At 26.5% G+C, this 23416-nt stretch overlaps 1 protein-coding gene across 1 annotated transcript in view; it reads right to left on the bottom strand.

The window, feature by feature from the left end:
- Positions 1 to 17699, bottom strand: part of LOC135924089 (uncharacterized) — a 29849-nt gene extending 12150 nt beyond the window's left edge. Inside the window, exons 1-5 of the mRNA XM_065459137.1 lie at positions 17666 to 17699; positions 16922 to 17550; positions 7264 to 7400; positions 5731 to 6220; positions 1638 to 1852 (exon numbers count right to left, since the gene is read on the bottom strand). Coding sequence (XP_065315209.1) covers positions 1638 to 1852; positions 5731 to 6220; positions 7264 to 7400; positions 16922 to 17522 — 1443 coding nt within the window. The 5' untranslated portion in view covers positions 17523 to 17550; positions 17666 to 17699. The remainder of the gene's footprint in view (positions 1 to 1637; positions 1853 to 5730; positions 6221 to 7263; positions 7401 to 16921; positions 17551 to 17665) is intronic.
- Positions 17700 to 23416: the final 5717 nt, after the last annotated feature.

Raw genomic sequence — 23416 nt, 5'->3', positions numbered from 1 at the left:
AAATGGCTTGAACATATATGATTGATGGAACCTACTATAATAGACAGATCAATTACAGATAGTTTTCATTAATGTTGTTAAACGGCTCGTTTTGAGCCGATTTTTCAAAACGGCCTGAGCAAAATTTTCAGGCTTGCGTAATATTTTTCTGGATAAAATATTGAGTTAGCCGTTTATCTGCTAAAAACGAGCCGTTTAACAACACTAGTTTTAATGCTATTGTTTAGAATTTTGAGGATAAATTGATGTCTATTATGGAGATGGAGCCATGTGAAAATCAGTAAAATTTATAATAATCTAAGCATATTTAAATTTTATCTCGATTGACAATGATCAATAATATTTCTTTAAACTTGATGTATTAAGGCTATATTCTACATGGGTATTTTTTAAAATAAGGAAACCGAATTGTGTTTTGTTTAAATGTTTATAAGGGCTAAAGGGTAATTTGACAAATTTGCACGAAAGCGTTACCATGTGAAATGCATTATTTGCGTATGTAACATAGCGTTTAAAACGTTCAATAATGATCCTTTCCATCAATTTGTTTATTGCAATTTAGGATATCTTTAAAAATCAAACCAAGAATATAAGAGAAGGTCGATCTCTTCATTATGATGTAAATAAAAAATTGCAAAGCAATAAGATCTCCTTAACATATTCAGAGAAATAATTATTTCAGGTGTTTTCCCCGTTTCCTGGATCTATTTCTTTTTAATAAATATATGGCAAGCATATTTTTGTTGTAAAACTTAAATATTTAATTTTGTTTATTAAATTAAAATGCCGTCTCCATTTAAACATAAGATGCGTTGCGTTTTTTAAATTAAAAACGTAAGGCAAAACGCAAAGGCTCAATTTGTTTTCACTATTAAGCATAAATTTGGACGAAATTTTAACTGGAATAATTAAAATTATAAGTTATAATATTGATTAAAAATCGGACCGACACCATTTTACTGGCAGTAACCTATACCGAAATTCTTAAATTTTAATATGATACGTGTCCCTTTTATTACTTATTGAGATGACATAAAAAAACTAATCATCTCTTTTTAAAAAAATTGACTAGGCCTGTCTATTTTTTATATAATAATTAATATAATCTTATAAATTGTTTCCATTTATATAGTGCTTGCTTGCTTTGTAAAAAAAATATTATTGAATGTCCATTAATCATTCAAATAAATTTTTATATAACAAAAATTTTGATTTCCATTTTAAATGAGTCAGATTATGCAATCATTTCAAAAACTTTATAATACTCAAATATCAATCTGTCGATAATAATAACATAAAGAATGAAATAAAGAAAAATGGATGAATGATCAAGTAAGCTGTATGCATATCCACCTTTTTACTATTCAACTATTTGTATTAATGATAGTAACTTACTTTTACCTGGTAATGTATCATTTAAAATTTAGGTGCAAAGCAAAATGCTATTCTAATTGTCGTATACTCATTAATGAAGAGATCATATCAAAAAGGAATAAAAGGATATAAAAAATGCACCAATCCTAAACTGATATCCTGCAACAATGATGAGAATATATTTTTTTTGTACAAAAATAATATAGGGTGAAAGAAGAATGCAAAAATTAGATTTGTAATGATATTTAGAGCTATCTTTTTACGTCAAAGTATTGTTTCAACGTGGTACTAGGGGACTCGAAATTTTGGATGAATCGATTTACAGATTCGGCATCGTAATATTTTGATTCGATATCTTTCCAAGATATTCGTTCTGTGATAGCTTGTGGAGGTAAAACTTGTTGGCAAGGTGAAATTTTAGCCACAACGACTTTCTGGCTACACAAATCCATAATTTTTTTTTCGTTTTTCTCGAAACCTTTACAAAACATATTAAGTTATTTTATAATAAAACATCGAAATATAGTTTTATTCAATTTAAACATTAAAAAAAAGAATATAATCGGGTGCCCAAAGCCAACCTTTAAATAAGTATTAACATTTATTATTTACTAAACCAAAACAGTCAAAAAAATTTGTCATCCGAACCTGAACATCTAAAAAGATATTATTATCAGTCATCATTTTAGATATTACTTTAGTTAATTGACGGTGTCATCTACCCAAGCTTAGAGCATATAGATAGCAGAATGCCCTATATATTTGGCTAAAAGATCTAGTCGTTTGTTAAAAAGCGCTAAATCAAAGTTTTCGATAGCACTATGCCAGCTACCCAAGTTAATGTATAGGAAAAAGTGTTCACTCGACTATGAAAAAAATTCTTTCTGCTTAAATATAATTTGATAGAAGTAACGATGAAAAAACCGTTTGGGGAAATAAAATAAATGAAATGTTTTTTTAAAATTACTACAATTCTTATAAATATAAGCTACCAATTTTATTGCAAATTTATTCATTTTTATAAACTATCAATAAATTTCTGTGTTTTAATGGTAGCACCCTAATTAAATATAATAATTTACAATTTTGATATTTTTTTGTTTATTAACAAATCCTTTTAAACCATCTGATAATCATAATATATTTTTTTAAATGCATGAAAATGAAATGAATGAGACAAATAAATAATAATATATCCATCCGAATTTTAGGCTGAACTGGCCATTAGGGTTACTAAAAATTTAGGATTTTAAGATTAGACGAATCCAAATTCTAAAATTAAAAATTAGGCAAATCCTTCTGAATTGAACACATTCCTCCCTACTCACAGTAAAAAAATGTGCTTTCCTAAATAATACTAAAATGTTTATATGTGAAAAGTTGGGATTGGTTTTTTATTATTTTGTATATATAACGGAATCACCATAAAGATGACAACTCAAGAGCGATTTATTAGCTTGTTACTTTAAAGAAGTGATCAAATAAAAGATTTTTTAATATTACATTTTTTCATAATACTAAAGCACTATATTCATGACATATTTTATATTCAATTTTTAAAACTTAAAAATAAACTGTTTGTAGTTTTTATTGATTCAAAAATATTTCCTGATTGCGCAATTGTAAGATGTCAGGGAATCTTTCGTTTGCAAATAATGACTTTATTTGCCAAAATATTTATAAATTTGAAGGTTACTCATGTTTCACTTTAGGAATGATAGTTATAAAATTGATGCCGCATGTATTTATTTGATAAAGGTAAAATAAAATTTAAAATATACTATTTTTACATCAAATTTTATTGGGAAAAAAACTAGCAAAAATTATTATATTTACAAAAAAAGTTGATATTTTTCAAGTGGTACGGAAGTTCAGAGGGTAAACAGTGAGTTTGACATGCATATGTTATCTAGTTCAAATCCAAATTTGGCCCGAATTTCTACTTCTAGAACTAACCTCTTGGGCGAGGTTAATGTTTTGTTAAGTTAAAAGGGTGTAGTGATATTGGCTAAGGGGTGTAGTGATATGGGCTAGGGTTAGTACATTATTTTTTAAACAATGGATAATTAAATATTTATGAAAAACTGCGAATATTGCTTAAATTAATGAATGAGTGCTCAGATTTAACATCGTCATTATATAAACGCTATTTTATGCGTCGAACTTAAAAATAATGGTTATATAAGTTGTATTGTATACCATATCAAATCAACTGAAGATTCAACTCCACCTCCTTCGATTTTTTTTAAAATTTGTATGATGGTAGTATATACACTAACTAGTAAAAATATAAAATTTTAATTCTCAACTCAGCTTACTTCATATGGCTATCTTTAGAAACGCTGAAATTCCATACACTATATTTAATTTTAAATATCTCAAAAATTAATTAAGCTAAAGACATGATTTAAATTTTGTTAAATAGCTCTAGAATAGCTCTTTAATATAGCATAAAATTTATTTTATTGTTACCAAAAACCGGAAATAGACAACCGGAAATGGCTATAAAATAAAAATTGATCTTTTTTTCTTTTAAATTTATTTTACAGATAGATATTATACTTCTTAATATTTGTACCCTAGATTGGGACGAGTACTGGGTCAATAGTTATTACACTTTAAATATAAGTAGTATGGCTTAAATCCTATATTATACTAAATATAAAGTAATTAATGTTTTAAAAAAGTGGGCAATATATGTGAATAATTGCATTAAAACTAAAATCCTAAAAAATCTGAATATGTTGCATTTTTTAAATGTTAAAAAACTCAAAACAACATTTACCAAATTGTATTGTATTATTTTAAATAAATATAACGCAAAATGCTTTATTGGAAGCATAATAAGGAATAAATAATAAGATTTTGTAAAAATTAATAAAGTAACAACTATGATAATAAAAAGTGAGCTCAATAATCTCTTCACCCCAACCTAAAAATTATATTCGTCCCAAATTTCTTCTTAAAGATTTATTGACCTGGCAACTCTGCTAGTGAATGATGAAGTTTATTTTTCATTGCCAGATAATTAAATTATTAAATTCTAGCTTATCAATTAATAAAAAAATTTGTAGTTTTTGAAAAATTTTAAAAATATTCAACAAATCTCATCTTACCTTTTACTTCTACGATCCCTATCACATTACCTTCTATTTCTAACTTACTTTCTACCTCAACTATTAATGAAACATTTAGCGATTCTGAACCTGATCAACCATGCAATAATCCCGAATTTTATACAGATTTCAATACTTCAATTTCAACTTTAAATGAAACTTTGCCATTTTTAGGGGAGACACCTATTAAAAAGAAAAGGTTAAATGAAAAAAAATATCCTGTAAATAAATTTTTGAAAATTCAGATCTAGAGAATCAAGAAAAAAATTGAAGCCAAAATGATATATCAACTGAAAGAAAAATTTGTTACAAGTTCTCGCAATGAAAAAATACAAATTTTAACAGTTTTACCATTGATAAAATTGAAAAGGAATTATCAACCACAAATTTTATGGTTCGGTTAGCTAAACAATTAGTTGAAGAAAAGGGTGTTCTGTCAAACCCAAATATCATAAAACCAAGTAGAATAATTCCGAATGACGTTGCAAATAAAGTAATAGAATTTTATAATTCTGATGAAAACAGCAGACTTATGCCAGGTATGAATAATTTTATATCAATGAAAGTTAATGGAAAAAAAGAACCAAGTGCAAAAGAGATTATTTAATGTATGATATTATTTAATTAATATGTTTATTAGAATATTTATTTCTCATTAATTAGCTAAATAAAGTTATAAATATTTTTACAATTATTATCCTTTTAAAATAAAATAGCTAAATTTATGTGCTAAATATGACACAATGGCTACTAGTGATCTGCATAACTTTTGGCCCAGTACTCGTCCCAATCTAGGATTTTGTACAAATATTAAGAAGTATAATGTCTATCTGTAAAAAAAATTTAAAAGAAAAAAAAGAGCAATTTTTATTTTAGAACCATTTCCGGTTTTTGGTAATATTTTTTTCAATAAAATAAATTTTATATCATAATAAAGAGCTATTCTAGAGCTATTTAATAAAATTAAATTATGTCTTTAGCTTGATTACTTTTTGAGATATTTAAAATTAAATATAGTGTATTTTGTAATTTCCGCATTTCTAAAGATGGCCATATCTCATGAAGTAAGGCGATTTGAAAAGTAAAATTTTACATAGTTAGTGTATATGCTACCAACATGCAAATTTTTAAAAAAATCGAAGGGGGTGGGGTTGAGAATCGACTTTTTTTGGTTGATTTAATATGGAATACAACATATACAATTAATATATTTGACAAATGAAATGCAATAATATATTACTTGAACTGTCACTACTGAAATTATCATCCAAAAACGCGGTATTACAGGCCGTATCAACGGATAAATCCAGGGAAATGTTGAAAGTAGTTGCCAAATTGTTCTCATCAACTTTCATTTCCTTTCGTAATAATAATGCATCGTTATTGGCAGTCTCAATCAATTTATTCTCAGTGTTAGTCACAGTCACAGTATATGTTATGTCTCGCATAAGTTGGTTATCATTATTGAGATTGCAACTATCATGAAGATTTGTACAAGTAACCGTCTCATTGAGGATCAAATGAGTCATGTTCACTTCGTTCAATAACTCAGTGTCAGATAGATCCATATTAACGGTTGTAGACGAATTGTGCAAGGTGAGAGGTGTGAGCACGCTTTTTTTGGCCTGGCTGTATTTGGTGTCAGCGGTTTCCGAATATAAATATTCGGTGTCTTTCCGTTTTCGAATCGAGGATGGGATTTGATCATCGAAAGGGTTGCGAATTATGATCTGATATTAAATTTTAAATAATATCGATTTGACGTTCTATAGCAATTACATTTATTGAAATATATGAATATATTATTCGATTCGAAAATTGATTTTATAAAAAAAATTAATTTCCTTTTTGAAGAACTTTTTTAGACAGAATCATTTATAATCATTTTTATATTATTTTTAAAAAACGTTTTATTTAAAAAAAGCCCCCATATTTTATCAAAAAATAATCTGAGGTTTAAAAAAAGGTTACAAAAGAAACCATATTTATTTTAAAAAATTTCAAATAAAAATTATTTAGGCAATTTTAAAGTGATCGTGGAAAAGTAGTCATTAGTTGAAACTATTGCGGCAATCAGCGTAATTGAAAAGCGTTACAACTAATAATTTTCAAACAGAATCTGTATCAAAAATAGGGTTATAATTGGTGTTTCAAAATAAAATTTAGAATATCGATTCCTAAACATCTTTATAAACGTTGATACCATCCGATTCTACGATTTTTTTTTATTGACCATCTTATTTTATATTTAACAAATTATCTTTTTTTTAAAATGACACCTTTGGGAAAGAAATATATTTTTTTAAAAATTCTTAAAGTACGCTTGATTTCTTATTTCTTTTGGAATTGTGAGAATGTACAGTTGAAGATTTTACAATTGTGGGGGTGGAAAATCCCTTCTTGCCTCTCACTTAATATTTTTTCTCGTCTCAATTTCAAATAGATAGAAAAGATTATATATAATATAATGGAATAGGATAGTGCGATTCTTAAAACGGTGATAATCGATGCCGTTTCATATATAAAGAATTGCGCGTGTTCCTTTATATATTGATTTGAGAAAGATACACTGACACCAATACTCACGATGTCGGTAGGTATTTACATCTACTTATATTTTCCGTTTTCACCGCTACAGGTGACCTAATACCCAAAAATGATCATTACTTCTTCATAAATCTAAAAAAAATTTTTTATTTTTATCCACTAAAACTTAGAGATTGGGATACTAAATTTGACCAGGGGAAAGAAAATACTATATATTATTTTTAACTTTTTCGTTCGTTATCCTAGTTTTGAGAATGGATTTTAATTTGGGGACCAAATCTTTTTCCTCGTCTTCAATCTCGGTTTTATCATTATTGCTATTTTGCAAGGGAAGAATAGCTCGAGTTTCAGTATACGTGGCACCTTTAAAAGTTTTTTGTATAGGGATATATTGAATTTAAAAGAATGCTAACCTGTTTATGTGCCATTCAAATCGAACTGATATCTTTAAAGAAAATGTTTTTTAAAAAACAGTTTTTCAGGAAAAAATTAATGGAAAAAAACATACCTTTTCTGTTTTTTTAAAATTTTTACAACTAAACTACAATCTTGACGGAAAATATAACCTACTAATATTCTACTACAAATTTTTCTTTAGCATACAATCATCTTATTTTGCAGGAAATTATTCATTTTTTAATAAAGAGCTTAATGGGTTTGATTTAATTGGTCATTTATTTACGATATTGTTATTTTTAGTGATATATTTAGTATTCATAGTGTTAAAAAATTTGATAAATAAATGTAAAAGAAATTATAATACCTATATATTGACAAAGGTATCGAGTGAATTGAAGAAAAATGCTGTGGCATCAGATAATTATTTGAAAAGAATATTGGACTTGAAAAGTTATAAAAGTAGTTTTAAATGAAATCAAGAATGATGAACCAGAAGTGGTTAAAAATTTAAAGGATAATCTGTGATTGTCCGGAATGTGTGGAGAGATCGGTGGTAATCATCCAGGAATTAAAAGAAATGAAAGATGTAATCAAGGTTATATACTAGAATGTATGTAAATTGATTAATGTGAATAATAATCAGTTAAATCAGTTATGTGGCAAAAATGGTCCGAATGAAAAAAATGGTTTATCAAGGGACAGAAAATTTGGATAATGTTATATCTAACCGTTGGTTATAAGGGATACAAGGCTGAAACCTGTATGTTAAAGCAGCAAAATTTTTGTGTGGGTTTTCCGTTGAGAAAATCAGTATTAGGAAATTCTTATGTGAGAAAAATTTCTGGTATTAACATGAATAAATTCGAAGCGTTACAATCAGATTATGATGATTCGCGTTTGTGTTTTAAGTGTAAAAAATCAGGACATGTGGCCATGAATTGTGCCAAAATGTCAAATAATAAAAACTGACTTTATGATTGTCGATGTAATCATGTAAAGGTCGAAAACCGAGATATCGTAATAAAATTCTTTTTAATAAATGCAATGTGTTAAAAAAATCTTGTTGTAAATGGTAAAATGAAATATAAATCCCATAAAGGGAGTGATTATGATAAAATTATCACGGTGATAACATGAAAAATGTTAAATTATTATAATCCGAATAAAAGGTGTTATAATAATTTTAAATGGGAAGCATATCCCAGGGGTATTGTAAAAAATATATCAATATTGTTAAATATCCTCTAAATCCCGAGTTGAATTTATGCACGAATTTAGATTCTAATGAAATTGATATTTCAGAGAGAAAATATATTAATCAGCCGATTAAAACATATGAAATTTTATAATGACTGAAAAATTGAATGAACAATGTTCGTGTCCTCGGATTTAATGGAGGATTGATCATATGTACATTGATAAGTTATTTGATACGGGTGCTAGCATTTCTATAAAGTCTAGGGAAATTTTTTATAATTAGCCGAATGGCATTTTTGAAAAAGAAAATATGTGTGTGAAACAATTTGATTTCTGATATTAAAGTTTTGGGTTAAACCAGATGGAATGCTATTTTTATGATACTACCATAAGTTTGGATTTATGGATAGTAGAAAAATGTAGAAACTATTATGGGGTGGGATTGGATTACTAAAATCGGACTTAGTAATAATTATTGGGATTTTTTTTATCATTGATAGCGAATTGGCTGCTGATAATACTGAAAGAAAAATAATTGCGGATAGCTTCCGAAATAAAATTCGAGAAAGAGAAATGTTTAATTTATTGAACGAAGAAAAGGTTTGTCGTTAATAATCATATTCTTGAATATCCCGAAAAATTAATGATAGAGTCGAGTAGCTCTAAGATCAATAGTGAAATTAATAAAGATCAAATGATAAATTTTGAAATTAGTGAATTAAATAAAGTTAATAATGCTATATACCTATTTTAGTTAAAAAATATGGCATAATTTTGAAGAAAAGTTACGACGTCTAAATGAGACGTAAAACTTAAAGAAGGTTTTTCACTCAGTTTCGCATGTCGATGAGTTCCTTTTGAATGGAGAAAAAAAATAGATTATGAAATAGACAAATAGGTGAATGATGGGATTATTATTCCGATTGAATATATCGAATGGGCCACTCCATTGGTTCCAATAAAAAAAATCAAATGGATGAGGCTGTATGCTGACTTCCGTAACTTTAAATCCAGAGGTTGTGGAAGTAAAATATTGATAGCCTAGAATCAAGGAAATTTTGGCCAATTTAAAAGGTGCAAAATATTTTTCAAAGTTTATTTTACTTCTGTATATTTACAGTAATCTTTAAAGGAAGAAATAAGTAAATTGTTTTTACTATAACGACTCCTAAAGGATTATTTACTTTTTGTTTGATTAAGTGAATCAGTGTAGTATGGCATCAGTTTTCCAGGGCTTATGAGTTTTTTATTATATGGATGATGTGTTGATTATGGGTGTAACACCGGAGCCACATAATCAACGTTTGGAAGAAGTTTTCAAAAGAATTTGTGATAAAGGTCTGCCAGCAAAGAAAAGAGTGTTCTTGGGGTAACAGAAGCTATCTATTTTAGTCATCTCATTAATGGAATGGATGTGAAACCTCTGGATAAAAATTTGAAAAATATATCTAATATGAAGCCGCCAACAAATAAAGTGGATGTTCAATCATTTTTGGGTATAATAAATTATTATCATAGATTTTGGATGATTTTGCAAGGATTGCAGTACCTTTATATAAATTATTGCAAAAAAGAGAGAAAGTGAATGGGCCAGTGAACAACAAATTGCATTTGAAATGTTAAAACAGAAAATTGGGGAACAACCTATTTTGGTGTGTTTTAACAATGATTTAGAAATAATATTGGCTGCTGATGGGTCGAACAAAGGTGTTGGAGGTGCATTATTACATTTAATTCATGGTTTGGAAAGACCAATTATATTTTATTCTAGAGTGTTTCGAGAAGTGGAAACGCGATATTGCGGTTATTTTTGGTTTAACCCTTTGACGCCCAACTTTTTATTAATTAAAAAAAAAATTTTTTTTATAAATTATTCATTTATACACTTCATAGATGCCTAATATTTATTTCAACTTTTATTTTTAAATATACAGTTAAAAAAAATGATGATGCCAAATCAAATCATCAGGCTTTTGTGTAATAAAAAAATAAAAATATTTATTTATTAATATGTCGAAAACAATTTCTAAATTGATTAAAACATAAATATATATATTACATTTTCCACATTTTGTTCTTGAGTATGCATTTATGCATAACTTGCACCTTTGCCTAGTTTTGCAGGAATCTGGCCAATGACCTATGTTATCATATCTGATATCAGATATAGGAGCCATTATAGAAGAAATTTTTTTTAATCGGTTTTTAAAGGCCTCCCTGATTTTCTTTTACTAGTTTTTCCTGCCGAAAACAATGCTTTAACAATATGTGTTTTAAATTGTATAAGTTTTATGATTTTATTCTCCTTTTCATGGCATATTTGCCGTTTATACAAAAGCCATGAATTTACTACACACATATCTATGAGATGAAAAATAATTCTTAAGTAGAATCTTTTTCCTTTGATATCTACTCTATAGCATTCAACAAGCATATTGTGTAAATCGACTCCTCACATACCTTCATTATATATTTTTAATACATTTGGTCTTGGAACTTCAATACATTCTTTGTTACTCAGTGACCATCTTTTTACATTTACTACCGGATGAACACCGACAAATGTTGAGATGATGTGCACAAATTTATTGTCATACCATTTGACAATTATTATATTTTCATTTTTATCAACTTTATATACATAGCTCCCACAACCTTCTTTTTTTAAGTCTTTGTCGCATTTTAACTGGCAATCTTTCAAACGATTACTTCTAATAGTCCCTACCATAAATATACCTTTTTCTTTTAATTTTTTAGCCAATGCTATTGAAGAAAAATAATTATCGCAAAAGAGTTTATGATTTTGAAATTTCGGGATATTTTTAGCCAATTGGAGGACTATATCACCACTTATCCCTAATTCTGAGGGTGTTGGATTAGTTTGCTTTCCCGCATAAATCTTAAAATCATATACAATACCGGAGGATCCAGCTAATGCAAAAATTTTGATACCCCATTTGTGAGGCTTCGATTTTATATAATGTTTTAAAGAACTCCGCCCTTTGAACGGGATGATTAATTCATCAACACATACTCTTTCCTCCATCTCTAATTTTTGCATATTATTTTGAATCTCTTTAATAAATGGCCTATTTTAAAACATTTATCATATCCATCCTGATTTCTTGGGATAAGTTGAGAATTATCATTAAAATGAAATAATTTCGCAATATTTGGAACCTGGTTCGAGACATAGTTTCCGGAACCTGAGGGAACGTTAATTCTGCAGACCAATACTGTCTATATGAAGGAACTTTGACCAAAGAAGAAAAAAGATATATACCTATAAATTGTTCTAATTCATTTATATCTAGATTTAGCGATCGATTTATTTGCTGAAAACTGTATAAATTACTTTGTTCACATATATTATTTAGTATATTATTTGAAATAAATAATTTGAAGTATTGATACGGAGTTAATATATTGGTTGAAGTGGAAAATTTATTAGCATAATTTGTGTCCAATTGATGTATATAACCTACTCTCCATTTCATATTATTTTGAATGATAATGTTATCATTAATTTCTCTATCCTCTATCTCGATTTGAAGATTATTAGATATTGGAGTTGATGAAATTGAAGGGGAATCATTGTAGAGAGTATGCAAATTAAATTCCTTATGATCTGATTCATCGATATCAGCTTCCGAAATATATCCCTCCACTATTAATAAATTATTTGGCATCTATAAATTATATAGAATCATTTTAAAAAATATAATAAATGTAAAATTATAATATAAGTCAGAAGATATAGGTCTTATGAACGCCAAATTCAAAAATGTATGGTCTGATTGGATTTAGAATACATTTTATGGTAAAATTTAATATAACTATAGAAAACCATTATAAATATAAAACGAAAAAAAATATTTAAAAGTTGTATTCTAAAATCCCATTGACTTATTTTGGCATCATGAACTTTGAGTTGATATAAAAAAGAGCATAATTTTTAATAAAATAATTGATTATAATATTATACGCTTACCTTTAATGATTAATAAGAATTTTAGGAATAATATATATTTTCCACAGAATATGTTTTATTGTCTTTATAAAATCGTAAAATTCAATAAAATGGAAAAAAAAAATTATGAAAATATAATTGGTTCAAATTTAAAAATAAAAAAATATACGTTATTAATTTTAAGAATATGCGAAAGTATTTTTATTATATTTATATCATATGATGTTAAATTAAATCTATAGGCTTTTATAAAATATAATTATATTATATGATGTCAAAACAAATCATGAGACGTTAAAGGGTTAACCAAATGTCATAAATAAATAGAAAAAAAATTTGTAATTTATACCAATCAGAATTGTTAAAAGATACTTTTTAAATAGATCTAGATAAAGATACATCGTCTAAAAACTGATCTAGTTCCAGATACATCGTCTAAAAAGTTATCTTGATATAGATACCATTTTTAAAATGTATCTAGATATTGATACATTTTTTAATACTCTTATATAAGCTTTGCATAAACCTTAATTAGGATTCTATTATGTAAATGTATGAAATGAGCTAAAAACTTATTGACTAGATATCACATTTATCAAAATATAAGTAAAATAATGATTTTTAGATTTTAATATAATATATGATTAAATGATTAAAATAATTATTAGATTGCAGTAATAAAATATTTTCAAAATTTGGCATCCTCGTTTATCTGTAAAGACATTTTTAGCTAAACTAAAAAGTCTTTCTTCCAGGGTGCTTGAAGGGATTGTGGTGTTATATTTTATGAATAACAATTTTATATTAGGACATTCTTTAAAAATAAAGTCTCGACATTCATTTTCGAAAAAATTATTTAAAATTTGTTGAGTATTAAAATTGAAATTATTATTAACTATTAAAAAAATCGGATATTAAATTATTTGTTTTTTTCACAGGTTAGTTGTTTGCAATCAGTTGAAGACCTTGACAATTCATCAACTATTCTTTGTATTAATTGTTTTTTTCATTAACAGTGTCTGGTTTTTCTCTTAAAATTTAAATTGCAATTGTAAACATTTATTTAGTATATACCCTTAAATATTTTACAATATTGCAAGTTGAGGTAATGGTAACTGGAATTTTCGTATTCTTTTGTAGATATAGACATGGTAAACATTTTACTATCAGAGATCTGTTTTCTTTATTTTGAGATATTATTTTAAAATATTCTCTATAAATAGGCCATAAACAATGTATCAACTTGTTGATGCTTCATTGATTATTACTCCTTCCTCTTCATCATTATTAATATTAATATAAAAAAAATTTTTTAAATTAGTATAATAAAATAAAATTAATCAATTCCGATTCCTTGAGTTGCATTGTTATATCAAGTATTGCCTGGTTTGTTGATAAACTCACATATAATATTTAATGAATATATACATATATATATTTTTATATATAAAAAGTTTTAATATTTTATATATATAATTTTTTATTATAGTAGTCTTAATATTTTTTAATATATATATTTAAATTATATGCTCATTTGAAATAAAATAAATTTTGCATTTAAGTATTTTTATTTATAATATAAAAAAGCGTTAAATAAATGTATCTTAAAAAGTATCTAAAATAGATACGGATACGTCTAAAATAAAATCTAGATACAGATACTTAAATTAAAAATTTATCTAGATACAGATACCACATTTTTATATCTAGATACTTTAACAACTCTGATACCAATCATAAATAATTAATTCATTTATTTAAAAAAGATAATCGAGAATTAATGTTATCTGCACGATTACAACGTTGGTTGTTATTAGTGGGAAGTTTTAATGTGGAATTTAGATACGTAGAGGTAAAGAAAATTGCTTGCCTGATATTTTATCCAGGTTAGGATCGAGTGAAGAAGATCTCGATATAAATGAAAATAAAATAGGGATAAGGGAAAATCATTGGTTTTGTTCTCTTTCACATATGCTAAGAGGTGGTTTTACTAATTGGAAAGATCTTAAATTCAATCTTTAAAAAAGGAATTGAGTCAGATAAAATTATTCTTAACTGGAAAAAACCCCAATCATTTTATAACTCGCTCATTTTTTTCAACTTGAGTTTATCAAATTAAAATTGAAATCAATTTTATAAATTTAATTATCTTCTTGTTTTTTCACTGTCTTTTCGAGATTTTTTACGAATGGAAAAAATAATTATTTTTAGATATCTGCAAAGCCCGGATTCTCAGCCAGACCGGGGAAAAATTTAACGGGCGGGTAGGACCACCTCGAAATTATCTGATTTGTAAAATTTTAATGAACCAGTTCTGGCATTAAAATTTAAATATATTTTTTTTCTGAATTTCAAACTAATATTTTAATAAATTACAATATTCTTTGTATTTTAAGAGCTGTTAAACTAAAATACAAAATCTATAAATATGAGTAAATTCATAAAAAAAATTAAAATAAGTTATTTTTTGTTAAGATACAATTACAAATAAAGGCCTGGGCCGGATTTTTTTAAAATTTTTAAAGGCCAGGCTGAACCTAGCTTTTCATAAATTTTACGAAAGGGCGGAGAATGCAATTTTAAAAAAATCTCAGATGGGCCAGACAAAACATTTAAATAAGAGCTGGGAAACTTATGCAAAAAATCTTAAAGGACCGAAACAAGCTGGGTTTCGTAGATCCTAATAAGACCGCAAATCAGCAACCATATAAGAATTTATAGTTTCTTGAGAAATGTTAACAGCATTGTGTATTAATATATTTTATTTTTTATAATGCTGATTGTTTTAAGGTATAGAAGGATTAACATAAAAAGAGTCAAATAAATAATATGTAAAATTGGAATTTTAAAAATAAATAGCTTTTTTATATTGTCCTTTTATGATAAATTTTCAGGTTTGTTTGAGTTATTAAAACCGTATCTTATAAATTCTATCCCCTCATTTACCTAATTAAATGTAATCAATCATTTTTTTATAAGTTTATACACAAATATTCAATGTTGTTAAAAGCTATTTTTGAAAATAGCGCGCTATACCTATTTTTCAAAAAAGTAGCGTGCGATTAGCTACCTTTTTTAAAAAGCAGTTTTCGCTCCTTTTTACGTTACTTTATATAAAAAAAATTTATTATATTTTTTATATATCATCTATGTCCATAAAATTAACATTTCAAATTCAAGCATATAAAAATATTGATAGAAATATGACTAAAAAATGTAAATTTATTTTACTGCCTTTTAATAATAAAATAATCTCTATATTAGCATTTCCAAGTGTGTCCAATTAGATTAGTAAGCCGTTTAAACCAATAAAATAAGCTAAACCACGTTTTTAGCCGAAAACTATCACTTTGGCTTGGGGGTTTTTCTTAAAAAGATAGCAATCAAATTTGGAAGAAACTAATATAAATTAAAAAACCTTAATGTTCACGGATTTTCTCCGGCAAGGGCCTGGAGATTGATCCGAATTAGTTGATATTTAGTCATTACACAAATATAGCCCCAACTCTCTGTATTTGTGAAGATGTAAGAGATCTCAAATAGATCTAATATTAAAAACTCTTTCATTTCTTGAAAATTATCCAAAATTCTTTTCATCACTTCTGCTGGATATTTTTAACAAGTGATAATGTAATCAGATTGATAAATAGGAAATTGGCTGAACTGCATCAATTGTAAAAATTACCACTTTATGCTAATATTTGAGAAACACCTGGTCCTAATGTTATATGACTAATCAATTTAGTTTAAATTAAATTTGATCAATTTAACCTCTTTTACTACACCAAAATTATTGAGAAATTTTCCAATCTCTCAGAAATTTAGGCGTGGCAATTTTAAAAAATAGACAATCATTTTATTAAAACCATAAATAACATATTTAAAAAAAGTCCTTCGCTATTTCATGCATCTAAATTTGAGGGGAAAGGTAATTTTAGAATATCATTTTCTAGCAAAATTACGTGGATATCATCTGTCTTAAAAAAATTTCCCATGTCTATCTCTATTGATTGACTGCATTTTATATTTTAAATTATGTAGTATTAGATTTATAATTTAGAGAGCAGATTTTGAAATATAAATTTCAAAATTATATTTAAAGATTATAATATTAAAATTAATTATTAAATTATAAATAAAATTTAGTATATATATATATATATAATTTTAAAGTAGCTAAGTAGCACCTGTCTACTTTTCTTAAATGAAGCGCGCTACTGCTATTTTTATTTATTTTTTTTAAGTTATTAGGTACCACTACTAAAAGAAGTAGTGAGCCATAATAGTGCGCTACTTTAACAACTCTGCAGTATTAAACCTGAAATGCAAATAGGTTCGTTAGCAAATAAAGAGGCATCCAAGACAATGTCGTTATTAGAAACCCCTTCTTTGATATTATAACTACTATCATCTGTTTTATCTGAAGATTTGATTCCTAATATAGAGATTTCGACGAGGGACATATCTATCGATTGAATCGGAAGGTTGGAGGTTAACTTTTTATTATTTATATCATCGTTAGGATCGCTTTCCTTAATATTTATAGGTTTCAAATCATGGACACCATCACGAATTTCATCGGGACTGCTACAGAGGCTCATGTCTACCGAGATATCAACCGTTTTCGGCATTTTCGACTGGGAGGTTTTGGTGGGATGATTAATCACATTTTCCTCCATTATCACCGAAATGTCCAGAAGTTGAGACTCATTAGGGGTAGGAATAACTTGATTCGGAACGGTTTCATGATATAAAGAGAGGTTCTGCTCATCTAAAAGGCTAGATTTCGCTAGATCCATCGGTTCAGAGTCACGGCAAGAATAGTTCAGCTCATGGTGGTATCTATTGTAGGTTGGATGGATCTCGCATATGGCTGAAGATCTTTTAGATGGGGGAAGATTATTTATATTTAAGGACATCTCCTGAACACCATCTGTATGTAGGGAGCTATTTATCAATATATACATTACAAAATTTGGCAATAATAAATGGAATGTAGTTTTTTTAAGAAATAAGGTATGCACATAGGTATACATTTCGAAATGAATAGATATTATTATACTCTTCTTTGTAATCCGTGAACGTTGGCGTGTAACATGTTTCTTAAAGTGTAAAATAGTTTTCATATAGAGTTCATACTAACGATATAATTTTTTACTATTTTCTTGGATCATTTTTTCGTTGTGGGATGATTCGTCCTTTGTAAATTCTCTGTTGAAATTCAAATAAATAGATATAAATGTGTAATGTTTTATCATTATTTTTAGTTTTTAAATTAGATTTAAGGGTTTTAGTTTATTTATTAACTCTATATATGTTTAATCAGTGATTATCTCTTTCACTTGATATCAGGGAGGCAGGCCTGTAGCCGGGAATTTTCAATAAGAAGGGGGGGGGGGGTAATTTTTTTGAAGTAAAAACAAATAGTCAGACACTCAGAAAAATTTAAATTTTTAGATGCAAATAATTTTCAATTTACAAAATAACTATAATATATATTAGAAATCTGCAAATCACGGCCCGACCTATACCCGGGCCGTGTCTATTTTTTAAAAATAATTATGGTTTGAGCGGGGCCTAATATTTTTTTAGAAAATTTCGAGCCGGGCTTAAATTTTTAAATATGACATCATTACATGATTGAGATATTTAAAATTCTTGCAAGAAACAAGGTTGCATATTTCTTATTAAAAATTAAATTTTTCTGTATTTAAATAAATTGGGGCCGGGTCGGGCCGACAAATAATTTTTATTTTTGGTCGGGCTTTGGGACAAAATTTCGTTTGGGATCGAACCAGGGACAAATTTAAAAAAATAAATTTCGGGCCGGGCTTGAGAAATTAGCCCGAAAGAGATCACTAATATATATAATAGGCCAATAATTACTAATACGAATAATCATTTATTCGATTCGAATAAAACGAATTATTCGTAATATTTAATAAATTGTTTAATAAATCTAACATTTGTCATTTCTATTTGTTGACCTGCCAATCGGACAGGTGATGTGTTTGTGTTTATAAAAATTCTAGCACAAATTTAAAAATTTCTGAAGTGAAAATTTAAATTTTTATTTGCCACATTTTTTGAATCTCACGAAAAGTTTATTTTTTGAATCTCATAATAAATTATATTAAAAATTACACAAACCAGAGGTACATAAAAATATATTACATTTCTACAATAATTATTGTTAGCTAGCCTAATTATGTTAGAGGAGAATGCTTCTGATGAATTTATGCTTGATGTTGAAGATGATAAAATTTCCTCACAAAAGAGAGCAATCATATGGGATCAATATCAAATCCTTAAATATAGTGAAAAGGCTGCTTGCAATCATTGCAAGAGTATTATAAAATGTAAAGGCAAAACAACATCTCTTATTAATCATTATTTCACACCTTAGTAAAAAAAATAATAAAATTGACATTTTTTGAAAGTCTACACCAAATTCTTCAAAAAAAATTAATTTTAAGGATAATTTATTAAAATTATTTATAAATCATAATATTCCTTTTAAATTATTAATTCTAATGATTTTAAAAATTTTATAAGTGATCTTGATTGTTCTGTAAAATCAATATGCTCCAATACTCTTAAATTGCACATGTATAATACATTTGCAGAAAAAGAACAATTGGTAAAGGAAATAATATCTAAAAATAAAAGCCAGATTAATTTTTCATCTGACATTTGGACTAGCCCAACACAGGTTCCTTTTTTAGGCCTAACAGCCCATTTTATTGATGATAATTTTAAAATAAATAACATAATTTTTGATGTCAGTCCAATAAATGAAACACATTCAGGTGAAAATATATTTTAAGTCTTTGTCAAAATAATTAAAAATTATAATTTAGAGAATAAAATTTTTTTATATAACTTTAGATAATGCAACTAATAATAAAACATTTATTGATACATTTTCTTTAAAATATCCCTTAATAAAAATAGGGCACATCCGATGCTTTGCCCATGTATTAATATCCAAAGAAATTTTAAAAATTTTAGACCTTTCAATTCTAAAACTAAGAAACATTATTAGAATGATTCGTAATTCCCCTCAAAAATTAAATTTATTAAAAAATATATGTAGTTCCCTACATCCTCCCCTAAATTTTTTAAAACCAAAATTGGATTGTGAAATAAGGTGGAATAGCACTTATCAAATGATTGAAAGGGGCTTATTGTTAAAGCCTGCTATAACAAAATTAGTTAATGAAGTAATAACAACATTAAAATTCTTCAAGAAAAACAAATATCAGAGGTAAACTAAAATTTATAATTAGATAATAATATAATACTTTGATAACATATAGGAAGAATGGGAGGATCTTATAAAAATTAAAGCTATACTATTGCCTTTATATGAAACTACAAATATGGTATGTGGGGAGAATTATCCTACTTATAATTTGGTTATACCTTATTATATTTTAATTCTTGAACATCTAAAAAATGAAAAACCTGGTTTCCATAAATCCTTTAACAATAGTTTCAAAGTAGCATGTGATAAATTGTTGGGCTATTATAATTTAACTGCCGATGATGCAATAATAACCACAATATTAGATCCCAGGCTTAAAGTAGAATATTTTAAATCAATATCTGTTGAATCCAAGTTAATGGACAAATTTAAAGAGATTTACAATAGATATACAGGTATTTAATTTACCCCCATTTAAATATGATTTTATTTTATAAGCTCATAATTATAACTGTCAAACAAATAATGAAAAAATTCAACAAAACAGGCTAGACATTGTTTTTAAACAAAATAATATTCAACTGTGTGAAATAGATTTTTATCTGAGTGAACCAAGAGTAAAGAGTGATACTGACCCGTTAATGTGGTGGAAGGCAAATGCATATCGGATGGGATTATGTATCTATACGAGGAACATCAACTGCTTGTGAAAGGCTTTTCTCAGTTGGAACTAATTTATTCAAAAAACCGCATGTCATATAAGGAAGAAAATATAAGAAAAACTCTTTGCCTTAAAAATTGGCTTAATAAATTAAATTAATAATATATATTTTAATTTTGTTTATAACTTGATTATATATTATTTATTATCAGATTATTGATTACATATTATTATAATTTTTTCTGTTTAAAATCAAATTTGTAATAAAAAAATTTGTCAATATATTTGAATATGATTTATTTTATTAAACAAATTAATTAGAATTATTAGAAATATTCGAATCGAATACAAATAGTAGATTTTATTATTCGATTCGAATTCGTTTTTGAACAGGCCTAATATATAATACGATAATTTTTATTTTTAAATTTCAACATGAATAAATTAAAAGCTAAATTTTGGGTTATTTTTTTTCATAAGCCATAAGAACTAAATTTTGTTTTCGTTTATCTTTCATCAATTCCTTAATGATAGATAAAACCTTGTGTAGAGAATGAGGCCTCACAGGAAGCTGTTCCCAATGATATCAATAATATTTTTAATATCATATCTATCTCTACTTTGGCATCTCATAATCCCTATGCGATATTCATTTCATGATATAATGTTTGAATATTAAGGTTAAATAAGGACGCATTGAATTCATTTATTTGCAATAAAATAATTAAGAAGAGACAAGGTTATATCCATCGTCAGTAAATCTTTCTAAAAAACTTTCAATAAAATAATCAATTATTTTATAATATGATTTTAAAAAACTTCAACTAGATTAATTCCACAATCAAATTTTAATTTGGTATCAACCAAATAATCAAAATTTTTTTAGACGTTTAACGAATACCTGAGAATTTTTCGGGGGTCATATTATATCTTAATATAAGATTTTCAGCCTCAATCTTAATCAAGTCGAATGAATTTTTACCTCATATTTTTTAATATATCAATTGTGGAGTCAATACAATTTTTAGCATCCCTATATTTGTATCTATTGACTGAAGATTTTTATTTAATGGATAAATTGTTAATATTTCATAAATTACAAAACCAACATATAAAAGACCAATGGATTCGACTAAATCATGAGTGGAAACTTCCGAATTAAAGGTTCTATTAGAAAAGTAACATAATACTTCACCAATATAGCCTTGTTATTTTATCTGCAAAAAAAAGGATTTTAAAATATTTAACGAATGAGAGTCAGTTAGTGTTGCTAAACCCCTCGATTTAGCTAATTTTAAAAATGGTTAACTCCATTTTGGCCAAGAGTAAATTACCCATGTTTATGATTTTTCCCACAGATATAAGAAAGGTTTGGACTTCTATTGGCGAAATTTCGAGGCATATGTAATAATATTTTTGTTAAAATTTTGATGTGTCTTTTTAAAAATCGGCTAAATGGAGCTATTTAACAACACTATATTAACCCTTAAATATTGCATATATTTTAAATGAGAATATTAACTTACGAAAAATATAAAAAATAAATTAACTTAATCCTTCGTGAAATTAGATGTTTTTTTAAAGTATAAAATATGACATTGATACAAAGATAGATGGTAAATATAAATCAATATAAATATCGGATCGGCATCGGATTGGTTTTTAATAATATCGGATCAGATCGTATCGGTAAAAAATTTGTATCGGCACATTCCTAAAATAATATCGATTTTGTCGATATTCTGTATCCTTTATATTACAATTTTTATCAAGTCATATTGAATTTAAATGACCCTTGTTGTTTCATATTTTAACAGCTATTTTTTCTAAGAATCTTGTTTTTTCATTTAGATTTAGGGTTAATGGTGAATGAATTAACTAAATTTTTTTTAATTTAGGGGGCTGGAAATATTTTGGAGGTCATTTCTGGGGTCAAAAAATGTGGACATTGTTAATTTTAAGGATGTTTAACATCAAGATAATAATTTATAAAATATTATCATTAAATAGATGAGTCTGATGATATAATAAATTAATTATTTATTGTAATTTTTAATTTATATATAATTCTTGAATAATAACTTACGGCCAGTTGAAATATACTATGTTTAGACTAGGCCAGAAAATCAACTTTCTCATAAACCCATCTAGCTCAAAAATTATTATAGATACAGCTTCGATTCAAATTTTATTTTAAAGACTAAGGATTGGGATTGGAATATTAAATGTTTAATCAAATAGAAGCTACTAGTCTTGGTTGATGATAAAACCTTCTGGCACTTACAGCTAAATTTATACCCTGTGTTAATTTTTTTATCGAGATCAAAATATTTTGCGAATTTAAGATCAAAGTATATTATATTATCATCAATTTCCAGGGAAATTACTTTGTAGATATGATCTGTACCAAAATCATCTTCAATACCAATCTCTATTATCGTCATTTAAAATTTTTAATTTTCTGAAAATTTAATTTTTAGTGCAGACTTTAAATATAAATTTCAAAATTAAATAAAAAGATTATGATTTTGGAATTAATTATAAATATATTTTATTAATTTTTATGTGTATTTATTATTGAAAATTTAAAGTAGCGAAGTAACGTGCTACTTTCTAAATTAGTAGCGAGCTACCGATATCGCTATTTTTTTTTAAATGTAGCGCGCTAAAACTACCTTTACTGAAAAAAATAGCGCGCTAAATAAAGTACCATCATTGACAAGTGCAATATTTGGGCAAAAATAAGATTGAATGAGACTAAAAAGTTTTGCTAGGAAATCTTTTCTTATATAAAAATTTTATCTAATTAATTTTTGGAATATGGAATCACACATATTGTCAAATCTTTTGATATAATTGAGTTCGATTAGTTTCCAGGAAAAATAATCATAGAGGTTTAGATGTTCAATCAGAATTAAAATTTTATAAAGATTTAGGTTTGATTA

This window comes from Gordionus sp. m RMFG-2023, chromosome 2 (assembly GCF_954871325.1).
Source record: "Gordionus sp. m RMFG-2023 chromosome 2, tfGorSpeb1-WG-v2, whole genome shotgun sequence".
Classification (NCBI taxonomy): Eukaryota; Metazoa; Nematomorpha; class Gordioida; order Chordodea; family Parachordodidae; genus Gordionus; species Gordionus sp. m RMFG-2023.
The sequence above is the reverse complement of the archived record's forward strand: the minus strand, read 5'-3'. Positions and strand labels throughout refer to the sequence as shown.